This window comes from Chinchilla lanigera, unplaced genomic scaffold (assembly GCF_000276665.1).
Source record: "Chinchilla lanigera isolate Chin_1 unplaced genomic scaffold, ChiLan1.0 scaffold00006, whole genome shotgun sequence".
Taxonomy (NCBI): Eukaryota; Metazoa; Chordata; class Mammalia; order Rodentia; family Chinchillidae; genus Chinchilla; species Chinchilla lanigera.
Window position 1 is genome coordinate 41,074,488 of NW_004955407.1, and position 27,212 is coordinate 41,101,699.

General features: G+C 57.9%; 1 protein-coding gene across 6 annotated transcripts in view; it reads right to left on the reverse strand.

Annotated features, from left to right (window-relative positions):
- Positions 1-27,212, reverse strand: part of Trpm2 (transient receptor potential cation channel, subfamily M, member 2) — a gene marked incomplete at its 5' end in the record, with an annotated part of 48,284 nt that overhangs the window by 12,271 nt on the left and 8,801 nt on the right. For 3 of the 6 annotated variants that reach the window (XM_013505319.1, XM_005375860.2, XM_013505335.1), the window contains 18 exon segments: positions 992-1,124; positions 1,303-1,484; positions 3,883-4,063; positions 6,172-6,343; positions 6,523-6,655; positions 6,973-7,091; positions 7,992-8,205; positions 9,375-9,487; positions 10,222-10,367; positions 10,523-10,652; positions 11,111-11,248; positions 13,637-13,984; positions 14,218-14,339; positions 17,607-17,709; positions 20,538-20,738; positions 21,974-22,035; positions 23,202-23,382; positions 25,803-25,969. In XM_013505319.1, coding sequence (XP_013360773.1) covers positions 992-1,124; positions 1,303-1,484; positions 3,883-4,063; positions 6,172-6,343; positions 6,523-6,655; positions 6,973-7,091; positions 7,992-8,205; positions 9,375-9,487; positions 10,222-10,367; positions 10,523-10,652; positions 11,111-11,248; positions 13,637-13,984; positions 14,218-14,339; positions 17,607-17,709; positions 20,538-20,738; positions 21,974-22,035; positions 23,202-23,382; positions 25,803-25,969 — 2,845 coding nt within the window. 6 annotated transcript variants of the gene reach the window in all.

Consider the following 27,212-nt stretch of genomic DNA (forward strand, 5'->3'; position numbering starts at 1 on the left):
TACTGTCCTCATCAATATCACCACCTTCACCGCGATCACGCCACTGTCACCACCACTGTTACCGTCACCATCACCCCCCCATCATCACCTCTACCACCGCTACCATCACCTCCCTTTTCTTTTTTTATCTTTTTGAGACAGGGTCTCGCTATGCAGTTCAGGCTGGCCTTGAGCTCACTTTGTAACCGGGGCTGGTCTCAAACTGGCAACAATCCTCCTGCCTCAGCCTCCCGAGTGCTGGGATTACAGGTGTGCATCACCATGCCTGGTGACGCATCATCCCCCTTCACCATCATCACCACCTAAGAATCTCCGTGCCCGGCAGGAACTGCCTTCACTGGGTGGCACTGTCCCCTTCCCCAGACTCCCATCACCGGGTGGGGAGCCCGGGGTCAGATAGGAGCAAGGATCCGCCACAGTGAGACGCTGACATCAGGACCTGACACCAGCTCTCTCCGCTGCCACCCAGCACGGCTGAGGGGCTGGGGCAGAGAAGTGAGCAGAATAAGCTTCCCCGACACAGACCTTGGCCCCTGAAAGAAGCAGGCAGGAAGAATCGGGTTGGGAGACGGTGCTGATGTGGCCAAGGCCCCAGGATGGGCACCAGTGAAGCTCATAGGCCGCCACCCTCAGGATGGCCTCGAGCGCCACAGGCGTGCACCTTCCGTGTTCTCCTGGGAGGGCATCAACACCCCTCGGGCTCCCACGGCTCCCCTACCCTCCCAGCCTCTGCCCCTCCTGCACCTGCAGACCCAGCCTGCCCAGGACCCCAGGGGTCCTTGAGTCAGCCGCTGGACACAGGCCTAGAGGCTTGCAGGGGGCCGCGGTAATGGCAGCAGTGACCACCAGGAGGACCCCAACATGCTAGCTTATGGTCCAGTCCCCTTGTCCCACACACGCTGGGTGAGCCGGACCCGGGGCCTACTGGGTAGGCTCTGGGCCCTGAGGCCCGCATTCGGTGCCTGTGGGATGCAGGGCGCGGCCCACGCACTTCTCACTGATGTCCTGGATCCTCTGCTCCGGCCGCTGGTGGTGCTGGTGCTGCTGGTTATGCAGGTAGTTCTCCTTCAGGTAGATCTCCCAGGACAGCAGGGCCGCCTCCTCGTTCTTCTCCAGCTTGTTCTCTGTTGGGCAAAGAAGGGCCTGAACTCCACCTGACACCCCGGGGCCCTGAAGGAGGGCAGCAGCAGCCTTCATGGTCACCAGGGTTCTAGAAGGGGCCTTGCACCGGCCCCAGGGTCCTGTCTGCATCCTGAGGTGGCCAGGACCGTGCCCTGGGGACACGGGGGCGGGGGCGCTCACTGAGCTGCCTGTGCCTCTTGGCGGGGATCTTCAGGACCACCCTCTTGACCAGCAGCTGCAGGTGGCTGAGCAGGATGAGCGGGGGCGGCGCCGGCGGCCGGCCATGGTACTCCTCGATCAGGTCATGGCGCTGGAACTTCCAGATCTGGTCCGTGTGCTCCTGCACCTGCTGGAATGTGTAGCTGTGGGGGCGAGGGGGACACGGGCATCGGCAGGTGTGCGGGAAACAGACCCCAGCCCGTGGTCCAGGACTGGCAACCCCCGAGACCACAGAAGCAGCTGCCCAGGAGGTCAGGAGTGAGACCAGCAAGCTCCCGGATTCCCAGCGCCAGGAGGAGGGCCAAGGAGAAGAAGTGAAGTCACAGAGTCATGTAGGCCTCAGCGGCCTCATCAGTGACACTGGTACAGGGAACACGGGGGTGTGCGCTTTCAGAGCAGTCCATCTGTCAATTTCCACAAGCCTGGGACCAGGGCGCTGTCTCCCTCCTGCAGGCTGTGCAGACGCCAGCTCAGGTTGCAAGGTGGATGGGCCTTGGCAGAACAAGGGCAGAGGGAGGGGGTGGCAGGGGCTCACGGCCCCACCCAATTTCCCTGCCTGGGGACAGGGTCACCCCGTCAGGCCTGGCCCCTAGATCCCAGGTCTAGAGCGCAGACTCTCATCAGAGCCCATTAAAGCGAAAGGGCCACCCTGGAGCTCTGCAGACAAGAGGGGAAGCTGGCACCTAAGTAAACCAGGAGAAGAGCATTCTCAAGGGATGGAATCCATCATCGGAGGCTGGAGGGCGAGTGAGTGAAGGATTCTCTGAATTACAGGGCTGCCATGGACATAACAGCAGGGGCTGCCAGGTCCTGGCCCAAATGCCAGAGTCTTCAATCATGGTCTCCTGCTTCCCTGGCTCCTCATTTCCCTGCCTCTTGCTTTATTTAGGACCTAGAGCTCTCTTTGATCCAAGTTCATAACCTATGGAACACCTGTTATCCAGAACTTGGGAGGCTGATGCAGGAGGATCACCACAAGTTCAGCCAGCCCGGGCTACATAGTGAGTTCAAGCCTGGCCAGGAATACACAGTGAAATGCGGTCTCAAAAACCATGTCCCCTCAAAACGAAAATCCGCCTACAAAAGTGTAGTGGGGCCTCCAGAGCCTGGCCCCAGCAAGGCTACCTGGAGACCTGACACTTACACTCATGGGATGCCTGCAGGCCCAAGAAGACCATGTCCACCACAGCAGGCAGGACAGACGACTAGCAAAGCCTCGAAGTTCTAGCCAGACGGAATGTTTCAAAACACCAAAGATCTAAGAACACCAGGCATGTCCCGAGGAGCAGCCGCTGTACTCGTTCCCTGTGACTGCTTTCACCACAGACAGAGAAGAACCACATTTGTTCTCTCCAGGTTCTGGGGCGTCAGTGTTGGGCCAGTGCCGAAGTGTCACAGGGCCACTCCCCCTGGAGGCTCGGGGACCATCGGCCTCTGTCTGTGGCACTGTGTCCCAGACTCAGATCTCGGATCACATCTCCCATCTCCCTCTTACAGGGACCCCTGCTGGTGCTGGACCACCTGGGTCATCCAGGACCGTTCCCACTTCAGGCCCCGTGTCCACAGGTTCTCTGGGTTAGGATGTGGACCTAGGGAGGACACTGCTCCCCATAAAGGGACAAGGCACAGTTCCTTGTGGGGCCCTAGGGATGACACCTACAAGCCAGTGCTTGGGGAGGGTGGACACACATGGTTTACATCTAGGGTCCCCCAGAGCCTCATGTGCACACAGAGTGCTGCTCTGGGGAGGGGACTGGATTTGGGGCTCAGAGCTGGCTTGCTGTTGGGAGGCAGAGCCTGGTCTGAAGAGGATGTCACTGGGGGCGGGAGGCTTCGTCTCCCTCCCCTCTCCTCCCTGCCCTCTGCCTCCCATTCCCCACGGCCTGAGCAGCCGCCCTCTGCCACGCTGCCTGCCTTGGAGCCAGCCACCCATGGACTAAAACTTCTACACACCATTAGCCAGAGTAAATTTGTCCTCTCTTAAGCTGTGATCTCAGGTATTTTGTCCCAGCAGGAAAGTGACTAGGCGCACGTGTACACGCCTGTGTTGACACATAAGCCCCTCACTGTGGGAGAAGCAGGCGCAGTGGTCCAGAGATGGACCAGAGCCCCAGAAAGAAAAGCCCCAGCTTGGCACAGCCAGAGGTGGACAGTAGGCACAGGAACGCGTCTGGGGGGTGCGGACACAGGCAGAACCCACGGTAGGGGGCTGGGGTCCCTGAGCAGCCAGCGCCACAGCTCATTCCTGGGCAGAGCAACGAGCCCTCTTACAGCTGCTCACACAGAGCGAGGTGAATGCCAGCAACACACAGCAGCACCGCCACTGAGCGGGACACGCGGCACCGTCAGTCCCCCGGGGGCGGGGGTACGGGCGGCCAGCAGTGACCAGGGAGGAGTGGCTGTGCATGCCCTCCCCAGGATGTTAGGAGGCGCCTCCAGGGGACAGGCACACCGGGCCCCTGCTCACAGCCACGTCCACGGGGTCCTCTGGGAGAATGGGGCGGTAGGCACAGGCCAGGGATCCCACACCCGGGCACTCACTTGAACATGGCGATGAGGAGGTTGAGCAGCAGGATGTTGGTGAAGAGCAGATAGAGGCAGAGCAGGATGACCGTGAGCCACTCGGGGAAGGCGGGCTTCTGCATGACGTCACTCTCGGGGCACTTGGGCTTGTAGGGGTCGGTACCATTGGGGCTGCAGTGCTCCAGGTCGAAATTCACGCCTGCAGGTGGGAGTGCGGTGGGAAAGCCACACTGACAATGCTGCCACAGGGTGCTGGCCAGAAGGGACCTCGGCCACCCGGTCACCACCAAGGAGCCCCGCAGGCCTGGGCACCTGCATACCTGGTGACACAGGCCAACAGGAAGCTCTGTCCATCCCAGGCTTCCTCCCTAGGCAAGAACCACAGCTACCAGGGAAGCCCGGAGCCCACCCAGGACCCAGCCGTCCCACCGGGGCCCTCCCAAGGCCACCGTCATCAGAAGCCGGAAGTCCCAACCCTGGAGAGTTCATTAGGTGGGAGAGGATCTTAAAAGAAAAAAATTAACAATACCTTGAAAAAGGATGAAATACTTGGGAGTAAATTTAGTGTGTAAAGTGAGAGATTTAGTGTGTAAATTTAGTTTGTAAAGTGAGAGATTTATGCACTAAAAACTACAAAACATCGTTGCCATAAATTAAAGATCTAAAAAAGTGAGAAGATGCCCTGATGCCTTTTTGACATAAACTGAGCCAAAAATATACGTGAACCAAAGGGATCCAGAAGCCAAAGCAAGCCGGGAAAAAGAACTCAGCTGAAGGACTCACCCTTCTCCATTCCAAAGCCTAGTGTAAAGCCATGGAAACCACAGCAAGGAGGTATCGGTGTGAGGACAGACACACCGAGTGGGACAGGACTGGGCGGCTGGACACCAACCCTGACATGCCTGGTCAGCCGGCTTTCCGAAGGGGTGCCAGGACATTCCGAGGAGAAAGAACAGCCTTGTCAACCGTAATGCTGAGACAAGCGCATATCCCCCTGCAACCTTACCTCACACCATATACAAAAATAATGTAAATGAGTCAAAAGCCAAAAAGAAAGAGCTACTGTAACACTGTAAAACTTTTAGAAGAAAACACAGACATCAATCTGTGCGGCTTTGGGTTAGGCAATCGTTTCATAGATGAGATACTCAAAATACAAACGATTTTTTAAAAGATTGGTAAGTTGTACTTCATCAAAATTAAAAACCTTCATTCTTGGAAGGAAGTGTCTTTTCATGAAGACAACCCACGTAGTAACAGAAAGTGCTTGCAAATCATCTATACGATAAAGGTCTGGTGTTTTTTTACATAAAGAGCCCTTACAACTCAATAATAAAAACCAAGGGGAAATGGACAAAGGGTAAGAAAAACTATTTCCTCCAAAAAAGACACAGAAATGGCCCCAAGATGTCCAACGGTAAAGTTGCTGGAGACGCACGCTAGTCAAATCTGCAGCGAGACCCACTTCACACCCACTAGCACAGCTATAACTTTAAAAATCAACAAGTGTTAGGGAGACTGGGGAGACACTGGAATCCTCAGACACTGCTCTCAAGAATACTGTGAATTCCTCAAAAAGTTAAACACACACCCACACAAAAACTTACAAGTCCCTCTTCGTGGCAACACTGTTCATAGAACCCCCAAACCGGAAACAACCCAAATGTCCATCAGTTTAGGAAGAAATAAGCATACGGTACATCTAGACATGAAATATTATTTAGCCATCCAAAGGAATGACCCATGCTAACAGCAGTGGAGGACCTACGGCATGCGTGCCACAGTGGGCCGTTTTTATCATTGAAAGCTCTAATAGGTTCGCCATCACTGTGCTACAATATGGACAAGGTTTGAAAATGCTCCCGGTGAAAGATGCCAGGCACAGGACTCCTGGGACATCATCCAAGTCACCTGAGCCGTGCAGGAAGGGCAAGTATGTGTGGACAGGACGTCAACGGGCAGCTGCTTAGGCTGAGGAGAAGAAAATGGCCAGGTAGGGCTGTCTTTTAGGGGAGGTGAATGCAAAGTTTAGCTTTTGTGAAACCCGAAAAGCCACTGACAGTGCAGCTTGCACAGGTGAAGTATGCATCGGGGGTGCAGTCTCACACAACCCCTCTGCATGGTGCTATGTCCACTGGGTGAGGAGGTGGGGTAGTGTCTCTACTACAGCGGGAGGGACAGGGGTACAGGTGGCCTCTACTGCTGGGGCTGCCAGCAGATGCCCAGTGCCCCAGGCCACAGCAGAGCACAGCCCGGGCTCCCCGGAACACCTCTCAGACCCCAGCGGGGCCCGCACCCCAGTCCTACCATCGATGTAGGCCGGGATCTGCCCGAAGATGGTGAGGTAGGAGTGGTAGACAACCCCGCGGAAGATCCAGTCCACACGGCTCTCATTGTGGATGAGGATGGCCTGCTTGGCCACTCCGAAGGACACCACCCACACCGCCAGGAGGAAGAGGAAGAAGAAGACGTCCTTCATCTGCCGACGAGGCACAGGGCTGCGCTGTCCCTCTCTCCCACCGTGCCCAGCAGCCAAAGGAGAAGTCACAGCCGCCCGGGGCGAGTGGAGCACCCAGAGGACCCCAGGAGAGGGCAGGGGTGGTGGCTCAGAGACAGGCACCGGACACAGGACCGCCACGGCGGCCACTGGAACCTTACCATCCGCTTCACGATGATTATCTTGGGCCCCAGAGTCTTGCTGATGGTAAAAATGTGCATCAGGCGGAGGCAGAACATGATGAAGTCCAGGGAGAGGATGACCCGGCCGGGGTACAGTGTTGCCGGGATGAGCCTGCGGCCGGCAGGGCGGGGACAGCACTGAGGACTGGCTCAGCAGTGCACCAAAGCTGGGGGCCCAGGGGCAGAATCTCCAGAAGCCCAGCCTCAAGCAATGCAGCCAGGCCCTGGGGACACTGCAGGAAGCAAGGAGGCTTGGCCGGGCTCGCCCTGCCTCATGGACAGGAGGACCACGGCCTCACAGCGGTGCACCCCCATCGTGGACAGGAAGTGAGCCCACAGGAGTGGGCGGTGACAGGGGACAGCCTGGAGTTCAGAGCAGAGCCCAGCCCTGAGCTCCCCGCACGGCCGCACGGCCGCACGGCCGCTCACCGGCAGGTCAGCCCCACGATGAACAGCAGGATGGCCCCCACGTCCAGCTTGTTCCAGAAGTCACTGAAGTACAGGGACGCCACCTTCATCAGCCCGCACTCGTCGGGGTCGTAGAAGAGCTAGTGGGGAGACAGGAACTCGTCCTCACCGTCACAGTCCTCCCGTGTGGAGGGAACTTGGGTGGGCAGAAGGGAGGACCCGCCACCCCACAGGACCGGGGAACCTGAGCAGGACGTGGGTAGCAAGTGCTCTCTGGGACCCAGGGACCCCTGCCAGATACGTGTGTGTGTGTCCCTGTGTCTGCGTGTATGCAGAAGCCCCTCCTCTCTGAAGTAGGGGCCACACAACCCCCTGCACGGCCTGCCAGTCTGGCACCCTCTGCCAGGTTGGGGGCAGGTGACCCAAAAATCAACCGGGTCCCTTCCCTGGGCCCGAGGGACAGACTCAGGAGAAGGGCACAGCCTCCAGCGAGGTGGGCTAGGGGCACAGCCCCGGCCCAGGCACGGGATGCCTCCCCGGGGTCCTCCCAGCGGGCAGATGGTCACCTCTGAAAGCTGGCACTAGAGTCTGCAAGTGCAGGGAGCAGGGTGAGTGCAGCCGGGGCCATGTGCCTCTGGGCCCACTCCAGCCCCGACAGGCAGCTGGCCCAGCCCCTGGTGGCCGTGCCTTGGGCACGCTGTCCCTCCAGCTGGGGAGGCACAGCTGGCCCTCCAGGTTCACCAGGGCCTGGGCACGGCCCAGAGCGCCACCCCTGCTGGTTTCCTGCACGGACTTTTACCAGAGCCACTGAGCTGAGCCTCACTGCTCTCGGCCAGCCTGCGAGTCCTCTGCAAATGACCGAAACTGACATGGTCAGTCCCCCCCCGGACCCTCCCGGGGGACAGGAGGGCGCAGGGTGACGGCACCCACTTTGGAGGAATCAGACGAGGACCTCGGTGCTCCAGGAACTGCTGAGACGGGGGGCAGAGAGAGGGCAGCAGGGCATGGGGCTCCCAGGGCGCTCTGGGCCGGGTGCACACCTGCCGCATCTCCTCGCACACCAGGGAGAAGAGCCAGAGGTAGATGAGGCACTCGCTCCAGGACGGCGTGGGCTGGAAGTCCACCATGAGCACGTAGGCGAAAAGGCAGAGAAAGGCGAAGTAGGACAGGATGTTCAGGTGGAAGACGACCACGGGCGCGCTGAAGAAGGCACGGGCTCGGGCGGGGCTGCCCAGGGACTGCAGCCGCTTGTCCCTGCGGACACGGCCACACACACAGGAGGGCAAGCATGAGGGGCCAGGCTTCAGCCGCGCGTGGAGCCCACGTCCCCGAGACACAGCACAGGGGTGAACGTGCCAGGGAGGTGTCACTGCCACCCGAGGCCGTGCGCCAGCTCCTGGAGGGTCAGCACAAGGAGCCTCATCCCTCTGGTGCTATGGACCCCAGACCCGCACACGCAGCCCCACAGTGGGGACTCAAAGGTCGACCTCACACCCTGCCCCGGGGCAGGGATGTCATGGTTCCCACCCAGGACACAGACTGCACATGAGGCCTGGGTGCTCCTGGCACTGTCCCCGCAAGTGGGGGCCACCTGCGCTCGCTGGCCTTCACACGGGTCAGGGCTGACCAGGACGGTGCTGACCTGCATCCTCTTATCACTGAGACTGCTGGGAACAGCAGCTGCAGCTCTGCACCCTTGGAGGGCACTGGAAAAGCAAGCCCCACTTCAGGGTACCTGGGCTGCTCCCCTGTGCCTCAGTTTCCCCAGGATGCTCTGAGCACTGACAGCAGCTCAAATGCAAGTCTCCAGCTGTCAGGGCAGGGGAAGGAAGGGGAGCATGTGGCCTACCAGCTACAGGAGGTGTTCAAATGATGGCCACCCGGGCTGGGGCCTTAGATCTGTCCCTGGGCTCCCCCAGGACCAGAAACTCTTTGGAGGTTTCTGGTTTCAACCCTTACTACATCCAGCTGGTGCCCCCACCAGGCCACTGTGCTTCTCAGGAGGCTGCGGGTGGGGCTGAGCCAGGCCGGGGTCTTCAGCCACTTGGGCCACAGACTGCTTCTTCTGATGGGAAGGGGACCCACCCCGGGCTCTGTGGCCAGGGGGAGCAGGGTGGCCCTTGGCTTTGGCTCGCTGCCCTCATGCGACCAGGTTCAGCACCAGCAGCTTGCCAACACTAGGGGGCGCCATGTGCTCCACCCTCCCCAGTCTCAGGGCCCAGGGCACAGCAGGGTGCTGGGGGCACACAGCAGCCAGAGCTCAACCCAAGGTGGGCGCTCAGGGCATGGCAGTAGGCCCATACCCCCGCTTCCTGCCCACCAATATCTCTACCAGTCCAGGATCCTGGCACAACTAGAGGTACGGGGTTCCTGGGGAGAGGAGGCCCCCATGCCCAGCTGCGCCCTCAACCCAACCCGGGCACCTGAAGGAGATGAGGCCCGTGAGGAGCAGCGGGAAGGCCAGCATACACAGGATGACCCGCCACAGCCCGTTGTCCACGCACAGCTGGCCCCACCACACTTTGGTCAGGAAGGCCTGCGGGTGGGGTGGCCTCAGATTAGTGGGCGCCAGCAGACCCATCACACCCCATGCCCGAGGGGGTGGCGCCCACCCTCACAGGCACGGGCGGCCAACCCAGGTCAGGTGCCTGTCATCTGCTGCGGAGGCCAGGCTCCAAGCAGGCAGAGCCGTCCACGGCCTCAGGGTACACGGTGGAGAGGCCAGGCTCCCGCAGGACTCCTGACCCACACCCCGAAGTCTTGCTCCTTCCAGGAACTGCCGCACCCATCCTCTTAGGGTCCTGAGTCCTCACAGTCCAAGGTTCTCACAAACTGGTCCTTTGCAGCCCCCGAGGCCAGGCTAAAGCGCTCCAGAGGTGTCCTCAAGACACCATGGAGCTTGGCAGACAGGTGACAACGTCAAGCCCTGCTTCAGGAGACCCCAGCATCCAAGGGACACTCACTTCCTGCCAGGCCTTCTGTGGGAGCTGCAGGAGGGAACTGTCCCGTTCCTCGTGGGCCATGGGGACAGAGAGCCGACACAAGCTCCTGGGGCTGCCTGCGGGACCACCTGCCATAGCTCCCACGGCCCATCAGCCGCCTGCTTCTACCGAGGCCACGTGGGAGGAGGTGCCTCCAGCCAGGCGCCGTCCCTGGCCACCCCAGACCTGCACCGGTGCGGACCCTGCACTCTCTGTGCGAACCAGAGGCTGCACCCACCCCGCAAGCACTTGGGCACGGGATCCCGGAAGCAAGGCCTTGGGAGGTCACCTGGATGCCCCCGTGAGACACAAACTTCATGTCCTTGGCCTCCAGCGCCAGCTGCAGGCAGGTTGTCCTCCCCCAGGCCTCCGACACGCGGATGAGCAGCTTCTGAGCCCGCTCCTCGTCCTTCCGGTAGCACTCGGTGAAGACCCCTGCGGGAGGCGGAAGACTGGCCTCAGAGCGGCAACTGACAGCCACTGAGCCTGCGACGCCCCAGACAGAGGTGGGGCTGATGTCCCTGACACCCAGGCCTGGGGGCACAGGCCCTGGTGACAGCGTGTGGGCTGAGACCCAGGGCCGGGCTCACCGATGGCTCTGAGCTCGTACTCATCCGCCAGTGCCAGCATCTCCTCCGAGCTGTCCGTGTCCTCCTCCTCCTTGGACAGCTCCTTCAGGATCTTGCTGCAGGCCAGGGCGGCTGCGATGCAGTCCTGGCTCTGGGGACACAGCCCGGTGAGGACCTGGAGGGCCCAGCCAGGATCGGCCCAGCCCAGGAACCTGCCCTGGCTGGTGAAAGCAGAGACCTTGGACAGGACGGGCACCGGGCCATGGCTTTCATGGCCCCTGTCTCTGTAGCTCCTGTCAGCCACATCCTGCCTGGCCTGTAGGAGCCATCTGCTTGCCCCACAGTCTCCCTAAGGTACAGGGCGAATCCAGCACATGTGCTGGTGCTCTAGGACCTGGCGGGCCCATAAGTCTCGGTGTGGACACAACCGCAGGAAGAGTTTGCCTGGCAGATCTCCTAGAGCCGAGTTCCACGTTCCCCAGGGAGGCGGGCACTGAGCCCCGGACAGTGTTGCAGACCCCACTGCCCGCCCTCCACAGCCATGAGCTGCCCCGCCGCTGGCTGCCGGCCTACACACCGTCAAGTCCACCGAGAAGAGGGTCTCCTTACCTGAGCCCAGATGATGCCCGCCAGCTCCCGACGGTTCTGGACAATGGCCCAAATGAGAAGGTCTCGAACCGGGTCCATGGTGAAGGTGATGTGGCCTGAGGAACGTTTGTAGAGGGACCGAAGGTTCACTCCCTGCACCTGGCGGACAATGGACAGTCCAAGTCCCACGGAGGCCGTGCGGTGCCGGAATCCAGGGGGAGCGGGGATTGAAGGCCGGCCCTGCCTTGCCAACACCACTTTAGGTCATTGGTATGCACACTGTAGTTTCAGCACCACCATCCTGGAGACAGCCAGACACATCCACAAAGGCTCGCCCATCTGCCTACGTCACCCTGGCCACACGCCAGGCACTTCACAAGGGTCTGCAGTCACATCTGATCAACACCTTTCCAACGCAGCGAATTCTGCACCGGTCTGCGCCCAGATTGTGGCTATGAGCTCCTGAGGGGACCGCACAGCATGTCTCCTGCCGACGGAGCCACCAGAGGGGGACTGAGGACCCACTCGAGCCACAGGGCCACGCTCAGCCCAGACAGCTGAGAGGACCGTTCTCAGACGGCCCGGGGACAGTCCCCAGAGGTAGGGAACACCTTTCCCATCTCACATACAAAATCACACTTCCTACAAGCACCCTGGGAATTTCCTGGAGGGTTCTCCTCATAAACAAAGTACTTAATCTCCCAAAACTGCAGACACAGTGTGAGCTCCGGCCCTAGGCCTTCCTAAGCACATTCTGCTGGGGCACTGCCATCCACACCCTGAACCAGAGCAGAAACCCAGAGACCCCCGTGTCTCCATCAGGGGTCAGGCACTGCCTGCTGGGGTCAATGGACAGACGGGAAAACCTGGAGAAATGGAAAATGTTCTAGCGTGTAAAAAGCAAAACCAAATGTGAGCTTCCAAGACATAGAAAACAGAAACAGAAATAAGGAAAAAACAGAGTTACGAGAACTGCTACCAAAAACGACACTGGATCCCGATGGACTCGCGGGAGAACTACCAAGCCGGCAGGACGCAGCTCACTCCAGACAATTAATGTCAGAGCAGAGTAAGAAGGAGAACTTCCCAATGGTTTCCACAAGCCAAGGTACACTGATATGGAGCTCATTGAATAGGGTACCCTGAGTAAACTACAACCCAAAGCTTCACCCACTGATGCAAAATCCCCAGAACCCCAGGCAGCACCCAGCACCACGCAGACCTAGACCACACTACACTCAGGCTGAGACTGAAAACAGGAATAAAAGTCTGTTTCACTTTCAGGTAGTCGATGAGAATGGCTCACTAGATTCTAAAGTCAAAGAAGCAGACCAGAGCCTTAGCAGGAAGTCAGAAGGAGTGACGCTCCCATGTGAACTTCACACACATTCCAGCCAGTGCCTTCTCAGCCTGGGACACCAGTGTTCCCCTGAGGGCGCGCAGACTCCCGCACCCGCTCCCTGGCCACCACCAGGCTGCACAGCTCACACATTCGGGGCTGGGCTGCCACCACCCTGAGGATGGCAACACGGAGAACGTGTGGGGAGCAGGACCCGCACAGAGCAGGGATCCCCCTTGAAACGCTTCCTACTGTTTGTAATTCCTAGAAGAGGGCGTGTTGAGGCCTGAACCGTGCTCCCTAAAGTTCCTACGCTGAAGCACTGATCTGCAATGTGCCCAGAGGATTTGAAGATGGACCCTGCCAGAACGTGCAAGGTGTGACCAAAATCTTCCCCTCGCTTCCAACACACTGGGTCCATCATCTTGCCACTGTCTGAAGCGGTTCCGGAGTCATTTTTCATGAGTGTCTTTATTAAAAAAAAAAGTGTGATAAAAAATATAGTGACCGCTGCCGCTGAGTGCCGCCTAACAGAAAAGCAGGCTCATAAAGACACGACACCGTGTCCTCATCCACCTTGTTCACCAGGTCTGGCACCAAGCAACTTCCGGCTCATCTCCAAAGTCAAGATGACCATGAAAGGGAAACGTTTTGAGTCCACTCAGGACATCGAGGCAGCCAGAACAGCGAAGCTAAAGACACTCAGGAAAGGACTCCAGAGCTGCTGCAGGACGTGGCCAGGACGACAGGATGAGTGCGTTTTAAGCAAGGGGGAGCATTTTGAGGAGGACTAATGGACATACGTCTTTTACGTAATTTTAAAAATGCAAATGTTCACAGCATTTTTTGATTACACCTTTTAATTAAGGTGCAACGAGGTAAGAGGGTAGGGCCCTAATCCCGTAGGACCGTCTCCTTACAAGAGGAGGAAGCACCAGAGATGATTGTGAAGACAACAAGAGGGGAGAGGCGGGTTGCCTGCAGCCTGGAGCCAGGGCCGTAGCAGGAACCAGCCCCACTGGCACCGTGAGCCCTAACTACGAGCAGAGTTTCCGCTGAGCCACCAGTGTGTGGTGCTTCACACAGTCACACTGCCACACAGCCCAAGGCAGGGAGCACATCTCTCGCCTAAGAACAACAAGAGCTAACCACAGACACAACACACGCGGCGGACACAGCCCCACCCCCAGCTTGTCACCAGCACACACGTTGAGTTTGATGTGGGGCACGGGCAGCGAGAGCCGCGGCCGGTCACTGTGCCGGGGCCGGGGGTACAGCGGCTGCGTGGAGTCCCCCAGGAGCTCGCGCAGCACCTGGGCCACGTGGTACATCTGCAGGCGGGGCGTGGCAGGCACGCCGGCCATGGGCTCCTCGGCCAGCACCTTCTGCAGCTTGCTGTGGAAGAGGCAGGAGGGCTCCAGGTTCTCGTACAGGTAGAGGAGCGTGTCCCAGGTGACGAGCTCCTTCAGCTGGACCCCGTTCTCCAGGAAGAGCTTCACAAACTCTGGCTTGTTGGAGATGAGTGCGGCCGTCATCGTGGGGTGCAGATCTGAGGGCTGAGAGAACAGCGTGAGGGTGACCCGCACCCGGGGCCACCGCCTCGCAAAGCGCCGACCCCAGGAAACCTGGAGTTGCTGCTCTCCGCATCTGGGAGGAGGGAACCTGCCCAGGTCACCTCCTCCAAGGGCAGGGCAGCAGGCCAGGAGGAGGACCCCAGGGTGGCCTCACTCCCAAGGGAAGGTTTCTGCCGGCCCCACATGTCCACCCCAGGGCAGCGCAAGATGCCAACCTTCCACTGCCGCTCGTCGGTAAAGATCTCACTGCGGGCAATGTCCACGCGATTCCATGCCACCGCCAGCTTCAGCTGATGGTCCCAGTTCTTGTGGCCAAAGTGGTCTTGGCTCCGTGAGGCTGCAGGTGAACCGGTGAGTGTGGGAGCTCGGCCTGGGGCTCGACCCCGAGCTCAGGGAGGGTGGTGAACGCCACCTCTCGGTAATTCAAAGCAGTAAACCCAGCACCCAGGTGTGATGTCCTCTCCACCAACAGCCAGCTGGGGGAAGCACTTTTCACGTCAGGGTCAGAGCCAGAGAATCTCAGGGTTGCAGCATCACTCCAGCTCACCCCGGCCCCCCTCCTGGCCATGCCACACCCCCTTGTGACAGGTGGGCAGCAACATTCACATACGTCTTGCTCCTGTTGCTCAGTGTGTTGTTTCTGAGATGCACTCATGTGATTGTGTGTATCAGAGTAGTGTTTCCTTTTTATTGCTGAGCAGTACAGTATCCTCTTGTGTGAAGTCTGTGAATGTACAATTTGTCTATTCATCTGTGGGTAGGTCGGTTGTTTCCAGTTTGGGACTCTTGGAATGAAGCTGCTATTTGTTCTAAGGAAAGAGCTCAGCCCTTAGAGAGGACCCAGGGCTCTGAGAGGCGGCCCTCTACATTAACATTCAAAATTCAGAGCTCCAAAAACCAAGACATTCCCTTCTGGCCTCAATTCGCTATTCACTGCAACAGCGCCTGGCCCAGGTTCTCAGGAGGAGGGTTCCACCCGGTTCCGCTCTCCTATTTAACTTTTGAATCGTGGATTATTATTTGGAGAAGAAAGAAAGCCAGGCATGGTGGTGCACGCCTGCAATTCCAGCACTCAGGAGGCTGAGGCAGGAGGATCACTGCAAGTTCAAGGCCAGCCTGGGCTACAAAGTGAGCTCAAGGCCAGCCTGAACTGTATACTGAGACCCTGTCTCAAAAAAAAAAAGGAAGAAAGAAAGAACTCTGACCCTTACCTCACACCACATACAAATGCCCTTCAGAGGTGGCCCTGAACCTGAACACAGAGTGATGTGTCTAAAGCTGTACAGTAAAGCAGGAGCAAGTGTCTGCGGCCTTGGGATAGGCGCAATTTCCTAGATAGGACACGGGAAGAGTGAACCATGAGAGGAAAATCTGAAAATTAAACTTCATTGGAACTTCAGCCTTCTACTCTTCAAAGACATCATGAAAAAAATAGACACGAGCTGCAAGGCGGAAAAGATATTACCAGTGCATATACACACAAGGAAGGAATAGTAACAGAATATACAAAGAACTCCTACAACTCAATAGGAAGATAAAAGACCAAATTAAAATGGAAACAAAAGACATGCACCAAGAAAGATAGAAAAAGGGCCAAAAGGTCCCATGAAATAATGCTCCACATCTTTAGTCAACAGAGAAATGCAAACCCAAACCACACTGAGACATCACTGCAGGTTCACCACAATGGCTAAAAGGTCAAGACAACACCAAGTGTTGACAAGGATGTGGAGAAACTGGAACACCCATCCATAGGGCAGAAAGGTCAAACAGTACAATGTTATTGGAAAATAGTTTGGCAGTTGCTTAAAAATATAAAAACTAGTAATTCCAACTCTAGATAATCAACCCAAGAGAAATGAAAACAAATAGCAGCTTCATTCCAAGAGTCCCAAACTGGAAACAACCGACCTACCCACAGACGAATAGACAAGTAAATTGTACATTCACAGACTTCACACAAGAGGATACTGTACTGCTCAGCAATAAAAGGGAAACACTATTCTGATACACACAATCACATGAGTGCATCTCAGAAACAACACACTGAGTAACAGGAGCAAGACATATGTGAATCTAATGCATTACTGCACCGTGTGAAGCTCTTCACTGTGTGAAATACACAATGCATAAAACAACTGTAATCATCAGTGTAAAGTTCAGTGCACACATCACCCTCCCCACCTCCAGAACTGCTCTCTTTTGTTACTATTTATGTGGAATATCTTTCTTCATCCTTTTGCTTCCAATCTGTCTATTTGGATCTAAAATGAGTCTCTTGTAGACAGCACAGAGGTGGATAACATTTTTTTCTATTCTGCCAGTCTCTGTCTTTTGATTAAAGAATTTAAACCAGTTATATTTAAAGTCACTACTGAAAAAGAAATAGTCACTACTGATAAGGAAGGACTTATTTCTGGGATTTAGTTCTTTATTTTCTGTATGTCTTAGTTTTTTCTCTGTTCCTCATTTCCTGCATTGTGTCCTATTCTGCACTTAGGTGGTTTCAGAGGGTAAGGGGTGCAGTGTTGGGGTTAAACCCAGGGTCTCATGCATGCTAGGCAACTGACCTGCCACTGAGCCACATTCCGGTCTTTGCTTGTGTTTTTGTAGTAATATATTTAAATTCCTTTTCGCATATATTCTTTATCTGTTGTCTTTGTGGTTACCATAGGGGTTACAGCAAACATCTTAAAGTTATATCCCTCTAACCTGAATTTATCTCAGCTTAACTTCACTACATGAAACACGCATCATAACATACAGAAACTCTGCTCCTTTAGCTGTCCTATCCCCACCCTTTTGGTTGTTAATATCACAAAATTACATGTTTATACATCATGTCCCCCTAAAACTAGAAATTCCTTGAAACACATTAGCCTCTTAAATTATATAGAAAACAAAATGTGCAGTGATAATGCTATGTTGTAGACTAATAACTAATTTTTAGTGTGTTAATCTCTTCAGTACTACAGTAAACAAAAGTTGCAGTTATAAACCACTGTGACAGTGATGCTAGATTTTATAGCTCCCCATGCATTTGCCATGCCAAGGTCTTCCTTTCTCCTCTGGCTCTGAGCCTCTGCCTAGCATCCTTTCATTCCCCGTCTCCCCTGAGATTACCCAGTGGGCAGGTCCGGTACCAGCAAGGTCCCCGAGGGCTGCTCCATCTGGGGCTGTCTTGATTTCCCCCACCCTTCTGCAGGACAGATTCACCAGGTATAGGATTCCCGATTGACAGTTTTCTTTCATACTTGAATACATCATCCTACTCACTGCCTTCCAGCTTTAAAGTTTCTGGAGAGAAGGCTGTAGATAAGGGAGCCCTGGTCTGTGACGTGGATCCTCCCCTGCTGATCAAGATCACTTGTGTTTGGCTTTTAAGTGCTTGGTTGCCATGTGTCTCAGAGTGCCGCTCTGAGTGCATCTCACCAGGGTTTAGCGGGGCTTCGTGGACAGCAGGAGGAAGTGGCATGGCATATGCCAGCTGCCCGCTAGCCAATATGTCAGACAGAGGGGGACTGTGCCACCTCGGGGCGGGCTCCTTCTCCCTGGCCCCTTGTTCTGGCCTCACCCCCACACCCTCACTCCCCTTGGCCCTCACCTTTCAGCAAGGCCTGCAGGATGGCCACATCCACATCCTGCTGACCGTCCTTGCCTTCCCGGAAGATGGTCAGCAGCTGCCGCTTCCGGACAATGTCTTGGATCTGCAACAAGCAAATGTCCTGCTCAGAAGCCCAAGGCCCAACACAGACCCTTGGAGTACAAGCCCTGCCTGCCCTAGTGGCCAGGGCACCAGTCTACCTCCTCTCGCCTCAGCTGGTAAAGACGATGACACCTGAGGACCAAGCACACGTGATGTGGGCGGTCACAGGGGGAGAACACGACCAAGCGTAAAGAATCCTCGCCCTGATGATGGTGTGGTGTCTGCTGGGCACCCAGCACGGCTTAGCCTGAGGCTTCTCCTCCTGGTCCTCTGCCTGAGCCCCAGCTGCCTGGGCCTCACCCACCTGCCTGTCTGTGTATCTATCCATCACCCACCCCTGTATCTATCCTTCCACCTATGTGTGTCATCTACCTACCCATACCCCCAAGGCTCTACACACGTCCACATTTCTGTCCGGGTAGCTTTCTATCCATCCGTGTATCTATCCATCCATACATGTATCAATACACCCATCCATCCACCCACCCATCCATCCATCCATCTGTACATGTATCCATCCATCAATCTATCCATCTATACACGTATCCATCTGTCCATCCATTCATCCATCCATCCACCTATGTATTCCTCCACCCACCCATCTATCCATTCATCCACGAATCTATCCATCCATTCCTCCATCCCCACCCATACGCTCACCCATCTACCTATCTATCCACCTGTGTATCTACCCGTGATGCATCTATTTATCTATCACCTACCTATCCATGTATCTATCCATCCACGCACCCATGCACCCACGTATCTAGCTGTCTGTGGCCCGCTATAATGCGTCCTAGCAGCTCTGCCTGCTGCCAGCTGTTCCTCCCCCAAACTCCTTCACCCTGTGGCCAAGGTGGGCTCCACACAGCTACACCATCCTGCAGATTTCCTGCGGATCCCGAGGAAGCCTCAGACCGCGCCCCACTCCCCAGGCCACACCAGCCCCGCCTGCCTTCCCTCCGCCTCTCAGACCTGCACGCGGCCGCAGCCTGGGACACCCCCACACCCCCATCATCTCTGAGCCACTGACTCTCCCCAACTGGTCAACATCACTGAGGCCCAATGTTTTCTCATCCCCCACCGTCCTCCTTTCACAGCAACTTCAAAAGCTTCCTGCACTGGGAGTGGTGGCGCACATTGTGATCCCAGCACTCAGGAGGCTGAGGCAGGAGGATCTTTGTGAGTTCAAGGTCAACCTGAACTGCATAGTGAGACCCTGCCTTAAAAAAAGCTCCCTGCCCTCCTTCCCCATGTGCTGCTCCGCACAGCTGGAGCGGTGTTTCCCGCGTGTAACCTGGCCTGTGTTCTCAGGAGCAGCTGCCGAGCTGGCACCCAGAGGAGCTCCGCTCCTTGTGAGCTTCCACTCCCTTTCCCAGGAGAACAGCCATCACGCTGGCCCAGTGGCCATTTCCGCTGTGAGATGCCCCCAGCGGGTGCCTGTCCCTTGGCCACACCCAAGGGCAGCACCCGGGCAGGTCCACACTCCGGGGGCTTTGGAAGGAGCGGCCCAGTTGTGCCTGGCGGCGAGAATCACAGGGCCTGCTCTTCCCCTCACCAAACTGGTTTTGGTTTTTTGTTTGTTTGTTTGTTTTTCTTCCGTTACCGGCAATCGAACTCACGATCTTGCGCTTGCCAAGCAGGCACTTTTGCCACTGAGCCAAATCCCCAGCCCCTTTTTTGTTTTGGTTTTGGTTTTTTCTTTTTCCCCTCACCAAACTGAGATGAGTTTGTGCCAAACACTGCTTCCAGGGCCTGGACTTGACAATCGAGAGTGGACTGAGAACAAAATCAGCACCTTCCGACAGCAGAGGATCAGCCCCAGTTCTGAGAACTGCCTGAATAATTTATTATCTAGCTGGAAAAGGCCCCGGTCTGCCTGACGGGTCCAGCCACAGGGAAGGAGGAGGCAGAGAGGCTGGGGCAGAGCCAGTGGCGTGGCACACCCTCGAGCACATGAGGACCCATGCTGTTTTCCTGCTGGACAAATACTGTCTCATAGACCATCGAACGAGGTCGCCCTGAACCCTCGATAAAGCTAGAACAAGGTCACCATGCACCCCAGAGGCACCCAGTCACGGAGCCCTGCTTCCCAGTCAACCAGTCAGAGCCCACGTCCCAGCCAGGTTCTCTGACACCTGTGGTCCACAAGTCATGGCCTGCTGTGGTTGGCTCCCGTGCACCTCTGTGGTCTCTGGCCAGTGCACCCTGGCCGCCCACAGGACCCCAATCAGCTCAGCCAGTGCCAGGGTCACTCCCACAGGCCCTGAAAGCACGTGTAGCTTTGTGTGTGGCATCCAGGACCGCTTGCCCCCTGGGTTACCTTTAAGAGTTATGTGAAAGGAAAGACAAAGTATTGTGGGGTAAACAGGAACAGAGAGACTCCTGCCAGGAGACAGGATCGGTGCTGGGCAGCCCTCCACTCTCCTCTCGGGCTGGGCTGGAGCTCTGGGATGAGGAGGCTGACCGGTCCCGGCCTTTACACAGAACCCCTGCAGAGTTCATTGGGAGCACCCAAAGTCCAGCCTCTGGACGGCGGAGACAGCGCTTCTGAGGCCACTGCAAGTACCTCCAGATGCACTTACAACACTGAATCCTCACTAGGCCACACCACGCTGGCTGCCCCCTGCCCGCCCTGGGCCCTATAGCCCTGTCGCCCTCCGGGGGCCTCCCTGCGCCCACCCCCACCCCCCGCTTCGGTACAGTGGGTTCCTCTCCCCGGAAGGGCGCCCCTGAGCTGCAGCGTCCCGGCCCCGCACTGAGAATTCTGTTTCCGGTCCCTCTGGTCTCTGGGCATCGTCTCACACTGCTGACCGGCCACCGCCTCACCTTTTTGGTCCACTCCACAATCCTGCCCTCCGTGAAGGTCTCAAACAGCTCCTGGAAGAGTTCGCTGAGCTTCTGCTGGATCAGGCCGATGGTGATGTCGGACACCGGCAGGCTGGCCACCTGCGCAATGACGTCAGCCACGCGGCCCGAGCCCTCCACGATGACGCAGGGTGTGCCGTGGGTGATGGCGTTGTAGATGGTCTGCAAAGTCAGGCCTGCGTGAGCCGCTGCAGCCCCGCCTGGCTCTGCCGCTCCGAACCTGAGCCCTCACGGCAGTAGCTGGGTGGGATGGGGGGGATCCATAGGAGCACTAGTGCTCCCGGGGACACGAGGGACCTGACACCCCGTGCCGTGCTTGTCTAACATGTCTCCCTATGCGGCCAGGAATAAAGGGTTCTGAGACATTCCCAAGGCGGGCAGAAGTCTCTGCTCCACAAACCTGCAGTCACCAAGGCCCAGGGAGCCAGGACCACAGAGACGGCCCCGGCCGGCGTGCGCCGTGTCGCACCACCTGGCAGGGGAGCCTGCAGTGCCGAGCTGCCCAGCACAGGGCACAGCGGGACTCAGCCTTGGAGGTGGGGATGGAGACAAGAAGCGCCGCGACCCCAGCCAGCCTGGAGGCCTGGGGCTCTGTCTTCACCTCCTGGGGTCCTGACAGTGGGGCATTTTCTACAACCCGCAGACAACCCCACAGCCTTGCTCCACATCCTGGGTTCCTGTGACAGATGGTGTCACCGTTTATATGTACACGGCCCCTGAAGCCTCGTGAGATCACAGACGTCGGGACTGACCGAGGGGCTCAGAGCTGGCCGGCTGCCAGGAGGCCGGGCCTGGGAACAGGGGTGCTGGGGGTGTGGCCAGAAGGGGCGTGGCCAGAAGGGGGCGTCTCCCCCGGTTTTTCCTTCCCTCTGCTTCCTGTGTGCCAGGCCCTGAAGAGCTCTCCTCCTCCAGGCTGCCTTCCCTGAGCGCCAGCTGACCTGGACTGAAGTCGCTACAGACTGGGAGCCAATCCACCTCTCCTCCTCTAGCCGGCGGGCTCAGGGCACTCTGTCTCAGCCATTAGAAAGTGTGGAACCCAGAGGGGGTGGCTAGAACGATGGAGGAGGTAAGCCACGAGCCTCCAAGTGGGTTCTGGAGGGAGCTCCATGAAACGGCCACTCCAGCCATCTGACAGGTCTGCTCTACACGCAGTGGGGCCTGGCCTAGGAGAGGTCCTGAAGGAACCGCCCCCTTCCAGAGGGGCCCCTGCTGACCTAGGCCCACTTGGAGCCCCTCTGGTAACGCACAGGCCAAAGCCCAACCACCCTCCCACTCCATGGCCACCCTCCCCCGTCCCACCTGCAAATGCCCCTGTCACATGGTGGGTCTCCCTGCTCTACCTCCCCAGGACAGCTCCCCACCCCAGCCAGGCTCCCTTGGAGGCGGCCAGTACCCACCTGCAGCGTGCCCGGGCCGCCCTCCAGCACCACGCAGACGATGGGGATCTTGATGGCCACGCCTGGGAAAGACGGCTCGGTGAGGGAGTCACTTCCCCACCCCTGGGGCTCCAGCCCGGCCACACGGGCCAGTGTCAGCTCAGGGACAAGTGACAGTAATAAACAGCTTCTAAGGGTGGCCACTGTCCGCAGTCGGACAGTTTGCTTATCCAGTACGGACCCAAGAGCTCCTAACAATGCCTTGTCACTCACCTTTGCCCCTTCCTGCCCCGGCTCACTTGGGCTGCCTGTCCTCTCTCCCAGCGGCCACCACCGCCAGCCCAATTTTCTCTGCAATCTGGCCATGGTGCCCAAGGGGCACCTCCAGCAGGGGCCTAACCCATCCTGGGAGGCAGGTCGCAGCAGGAGCCCCGCCCTGCACCCTCCATCTACCCAGCGGCCAGGCTCAAGGGAGACACCTCAGGAACCCTCCCCAGGCACAGACTCTCCATCAGACACATAGCGGCCCTGCCTGCCCCGCCCCCCCAGGGCACCTGGGCAGAGTGAGGTTCCCCAAGCAAGGCCCCACACGCAGGAACACACAAGGACGCAAGTTTGCACCCCACCAGACCTGCAGTCAGGCCCTGGGGCAGGGCTCCAACACCTGGGATTGCAAGCCCCCTCGGATTCTGAGGAAGCTGACGGTGTGCCGCTCCAAGCATCCAGGACAACCCAGGCACCGCCCCAAATCCCTCTAATCAAAGATCTCCAGAAAGGGGCTGGGGATTTAGCTCAGCGGCACAGCGCCTGCCTGGCAAGCGCAAGGTTATGAGTTCAATTCCTGGTACCGGAGAAAAACCAAAAAACCCAAAAACAAAAACAAAAAAAAAAAAGATCTCCAGAACCTGTACCCTGCATCTCATGTGAGATTGCCCTGTGCCCCTCAGGGTCCTGGCCTGCCCTTGGGTAGGGAAGTCAAGCTAGAGTTCCGATGTCCCCTGTCCTGTTCAGAAGAACCCGACACCAGGCCTGAGGTCTGAAACGGCTGTGACACCCTGTCACCCAAGGGTGCACAGACACGCCAGGCCCCCACTGAGCTTCCATCCCTGGCTGAGGGCCGGGGAGCAGCACTGAAGGGCTGAGGCAGAGGAGCACTGCGCCCAGCACCACCTGCGGAGCTCCACGCCTCCCCGACACTTGCCCAGCCGGCCAGCCTCTGCCCCGAGACTCCGCACAGCCACTCGCTCACCGCCTCGCTCCTTGGTCTGCTCGGATATGAACTTCTCCAGCTGAGTCCGCAGGGGAATCTCCACCCCATACTGGCCGTGCGTGCCGTCGTCCACCAGGATGAAGTGCGAGTGGTTGCCGTCCAGGCAGGTCAGCTTCCCTTGGCCTTCCTCATCCAGGACGTACTCGGCAGGGAAGCCACCCTGGGGACCGCAGCAGAGTCAGGGGGGCCGGGGCGAGCCCCCGCCTCCTGAGCACTGGGAGCGTGGGTTGGGAGGCCGGGGGGAGCCCCCGCCTCCTGAGCACTGGGAGCGTGGGTTGGGAGGCCGGGGGATGGCCCCCAAGACAGCGAGTCCTGGGCTCGGGAACCTGCGAGCGTCACCTTGTTGGGACAAAGGGTCCTCGTGCGTGTGGTTAAGTAAAGGGTGTGGGTGTGGAAGACAGACGGCTGTCTGAGTGGGACCCAAATGCCATCTGAGGAGTCCTCAAACGACAGGCAGAGGGGCCACACGGTGAGGGGAGGCCAGGGCCCGGGGGCAGTGACAGGGCCACGGCTGGAAGGTCAGACCCCGGCGCCTCTGGAAACCAGAGCAGTGAGCAAGCAGCCCCTCCCCGCAGCCTCGGAGGGGGCTGTCCTGCCTCCGCACCCGACCCAGGCCCAACAGTACTGATTTCAGAGCCCACTTTAAGGTGACAGAGAATTTCTGCTGCTGGAAGGGTTGTAGCGATGTTACAGATGCCACCAGAAGCCAGTGCCGATTTGGTGACAAGAAGTGGGGTGCACTGTGAGGGACCTAAGCCTGTGGTGGGGCTTTGGAAGTGGGAGGTTTGGGGCACGTGAGAGGAGAAGTGTCCGTTTCCTTGAACAGACTCCTGCGGAGACCCGGCGATCGGGAAGGAGCACACAAAGAGAGTGCGTGTGGTGGTAGAAAATACATGTTGCCCTGACACAAAACCAAATAGAATGATACGTGACAGATTTGGACGTTTAGCTGAGACTTCCAAGCAAACGCTGAGCTCTTCTCACTGCTGCTCATGAAAAGGAAAGATAAATCAAGGGGTGCTGAGGAGCAGAACAGAGCCAGGACTCTATGCGGGGCCTGCAGCCCGGCCAGATTGCCTGGTGTTAAAGATGGACAAATTCGCTGTTCACACCACTCACACCAGAGAGAGGGCCGAGTGCGTGGACTGACAACCTTTCCCAGGGACGAGGGACCGGGCATGTGACTGTGGGTCACCCAGCCGCCCCAGCAGAAGCCCGGGAGAGAGATGGCACAGCCCTCGGCCGCCCTGAGGAGGGCTCTCCCGTCTACCGGCAGAGATCCCGGTGCCTACTCAGGAGCTCCACAGGGCGGCTTGGAACCTGGGGCCCTTGGCTCCTCCCGTGTGTCCCCTTTGGGAAGAAGGACATCTGTAACCAGGACCGGCGTGTGTGTGTGTGCGTGTGTGTGCGTGTGTGTCCCCGTGCATAAGCAAAAACGTGTCTCTGTTCTCACACATGCCTCCCACAGGAAGAGGACTTTAGCTGGACAAGGGTCACACCCAGCGACTGAGCCACACCTGATTTGCAGGGTGCGATCCCTGACCTACGGGCTGGTGATATGGATGTGAGATTTTGAAGAAATGGGTTGAGAACTGAGGGTCTGAGCTGCTGCAGTGCAGATATTTTGCCCGTGGGATGGACGTGAAACTCAAGGCCAGAGGGTGGATCCCAGTCGGCTGAACGTCGGCCCTCAGAGATCAAATCCTAATCCTGGAGCCTGGGTGTGATCTGAGCAGGTCCTAAGTGTCCCCGAGTGTCTCCTGGAAAGCACGCCGCTCCGTCACGGCAGCCGCAGACACTGGCCAGGAAGCCGCTGCACTCGCGTCCTCCGCTGTCCACGGAGGACGGAGCGACAGAACGACGGGGGCCCTGGCTGAGCTCAGGGTGCAGGGACAGCAGGGTGGTGTTGATCCCTAGGGCCTCGGTTTCCCACTCTGTAACATGAGCTCACACAGAAGACGGCAGAGTCGGCGGCCTGCACCGCGTGGAGCAGCACCGATTGCGAGAGAGAAAGACGACGTAGGCGGAGCAGCTGTGAGCGCCCGCCGTGCCCTCGAGGCGCTTTGCTTCCTCTGACCCGGGAGCTGCCGCCCCAGGGAGGCGCCCCACGTGCTTCCCTTCGCAAGCAGTCACAGGGGACGGCACCCCCAACCTTCCCGACTGCAAATTAAGTGCACGGTTCCTCATTTCCTTGCCGTGCCAATCCTCCACGTTCTTAGAAAATCCTGCCGGATGAACCGCCCTCGCCCAGCTGCTCTAGGGCAGCAGCTTCTCCCGAGGCCCCCAGTCACAGGGTCTCTGTCTTCAGCCTCAAAGGGCGCTCACCGTGCTCTCCCTGGGACGTCACCTCCTTCCCCCGCACCCCCTTCCATCCCTCTCAGAGCGGCTCTAGGGTACACCCTCCCCTGGGCACAGACCCTGGCTCCTCACCACCCTTCCCGCGATCGGGAGGGACGACCCCAGGGTCCCCCACTCAGCTGCCCATCCCAGGCACTGGATCCCCCCCCCCCCCGGCGTGCTGTCTCACCCAGGAGACCCTGCACCCCGCACTGCTCCTCCGCCCCTCCCAGCCCTGCTCACCGTGGGGTGGACCAGCCCCTCCCGGTTGTGGATGGTGCCCCAGGTGGCCACGCCGATGGTGATGACCTCTCCGTCCTTGTAGCTGCTGCTCAGGCTGAAGTCACGCACTGCCTCGCCCACCTGCTTCATCACACCGGCGTGGGAGCCCCCGGTGATGATCCAGGCCCCTGCGGAGGACACGGGCGTGGGCGGAGCTCTGGGTCTCGCTGTGCACCTCCACCAAGAAGGCGGCCCAGAGCCCAGCGCTCCGGGATGCTGGCTCCTGACACGTGGGCCTCAGACAGAGCCGTGGGTTTGTGCCACAGCTCCAGAATTACAAAGACGGTCGGAGCGGGGCAGGGACGGAACCCCGCCTCCCCCTCAGACTGCCACCCACCCTGCTGGGTCCCCTGTCCGGGTCTCAGGCTTCTCGGGGGGGGGGGGGGGGCTCTGATTTCTCCATCTCAGGATGAGAGTGTGCCCCGCCTGCCTGCTGCCACGTGGCTCTTGGTGGCCCTGGGCAGGACCTTTTCCCACCCACGTTCGTCCCGGCCAGCGGCTGCCTGGGTCACTGCATGCAGCAAGCTGAGGGTCACTGGGGCTGGGCGCTCTGAGCTCACAAAGTTGAGCGTTGAGTCACACATAGGTCTGCTGCCAGCCTGAGTCCCAGAATGAGGAGGCACGGGGTGTGGGGCTCCTGAACGTAGGGGACCAGCCTGTCTGCTGCTCCTGGAGCATTCTGATTTGCTCCAGGGGCAATGTGGACCTGAACCTCAGAAACTGATGCCAAAAAGCCAGAGCTCGAGCTGAGTGTGGTGGTGCATGCCTATAATCCCAGCACTCAGGAGGCTGAGGCAGGAGGATTCCAAGTTCAAACCCAGAGTGGGCACCTTATTGACTTAGCCAGATCCTCTCTTAAAATAAAGAATTTTTTAAAATTAAAATTTAAAGGGCTGAAGATGTAGCCCAGTGTGAGGATCCTGAGTTCAAGCCCCAGTCATGAAGAAAAAAGAAAAAGGAAAGAAAAAAAACAGGGGTGCTTGTTGTCATTAAAAAAAAAAAAAAAAAAGCTACATGTGGTACTGGCACTGGGAAAGTGGGCAGTAAAGAAACTGGCAGTGAATGCTAAAAGCATCACAGCATCAAGCCAGACACAGTGGCTCACACACCCTTGATTCCAGCATTTAGGAAGCTGAGGCAGGAGGATAGCCATGATTTCAAGGCCAGCCTGAACTACATAGCAAGACCGTGTTTCAAAAAGAGAGAGAGAGAGAAAGAAGAAAGAAGGAGAGAGAGAGAGAGAGAGAGAGAGAGAGAGAGAGAGAGAGAGAGAGAGAAAGGAAGAAAGAAAGAAAGAAAGAAAGAAAGAAAGAAAGAAAGAAAGAAAGAAAGAAAGAAAAAGAAAGAAAGAAAAGAAAAAAGAAAGCAAGA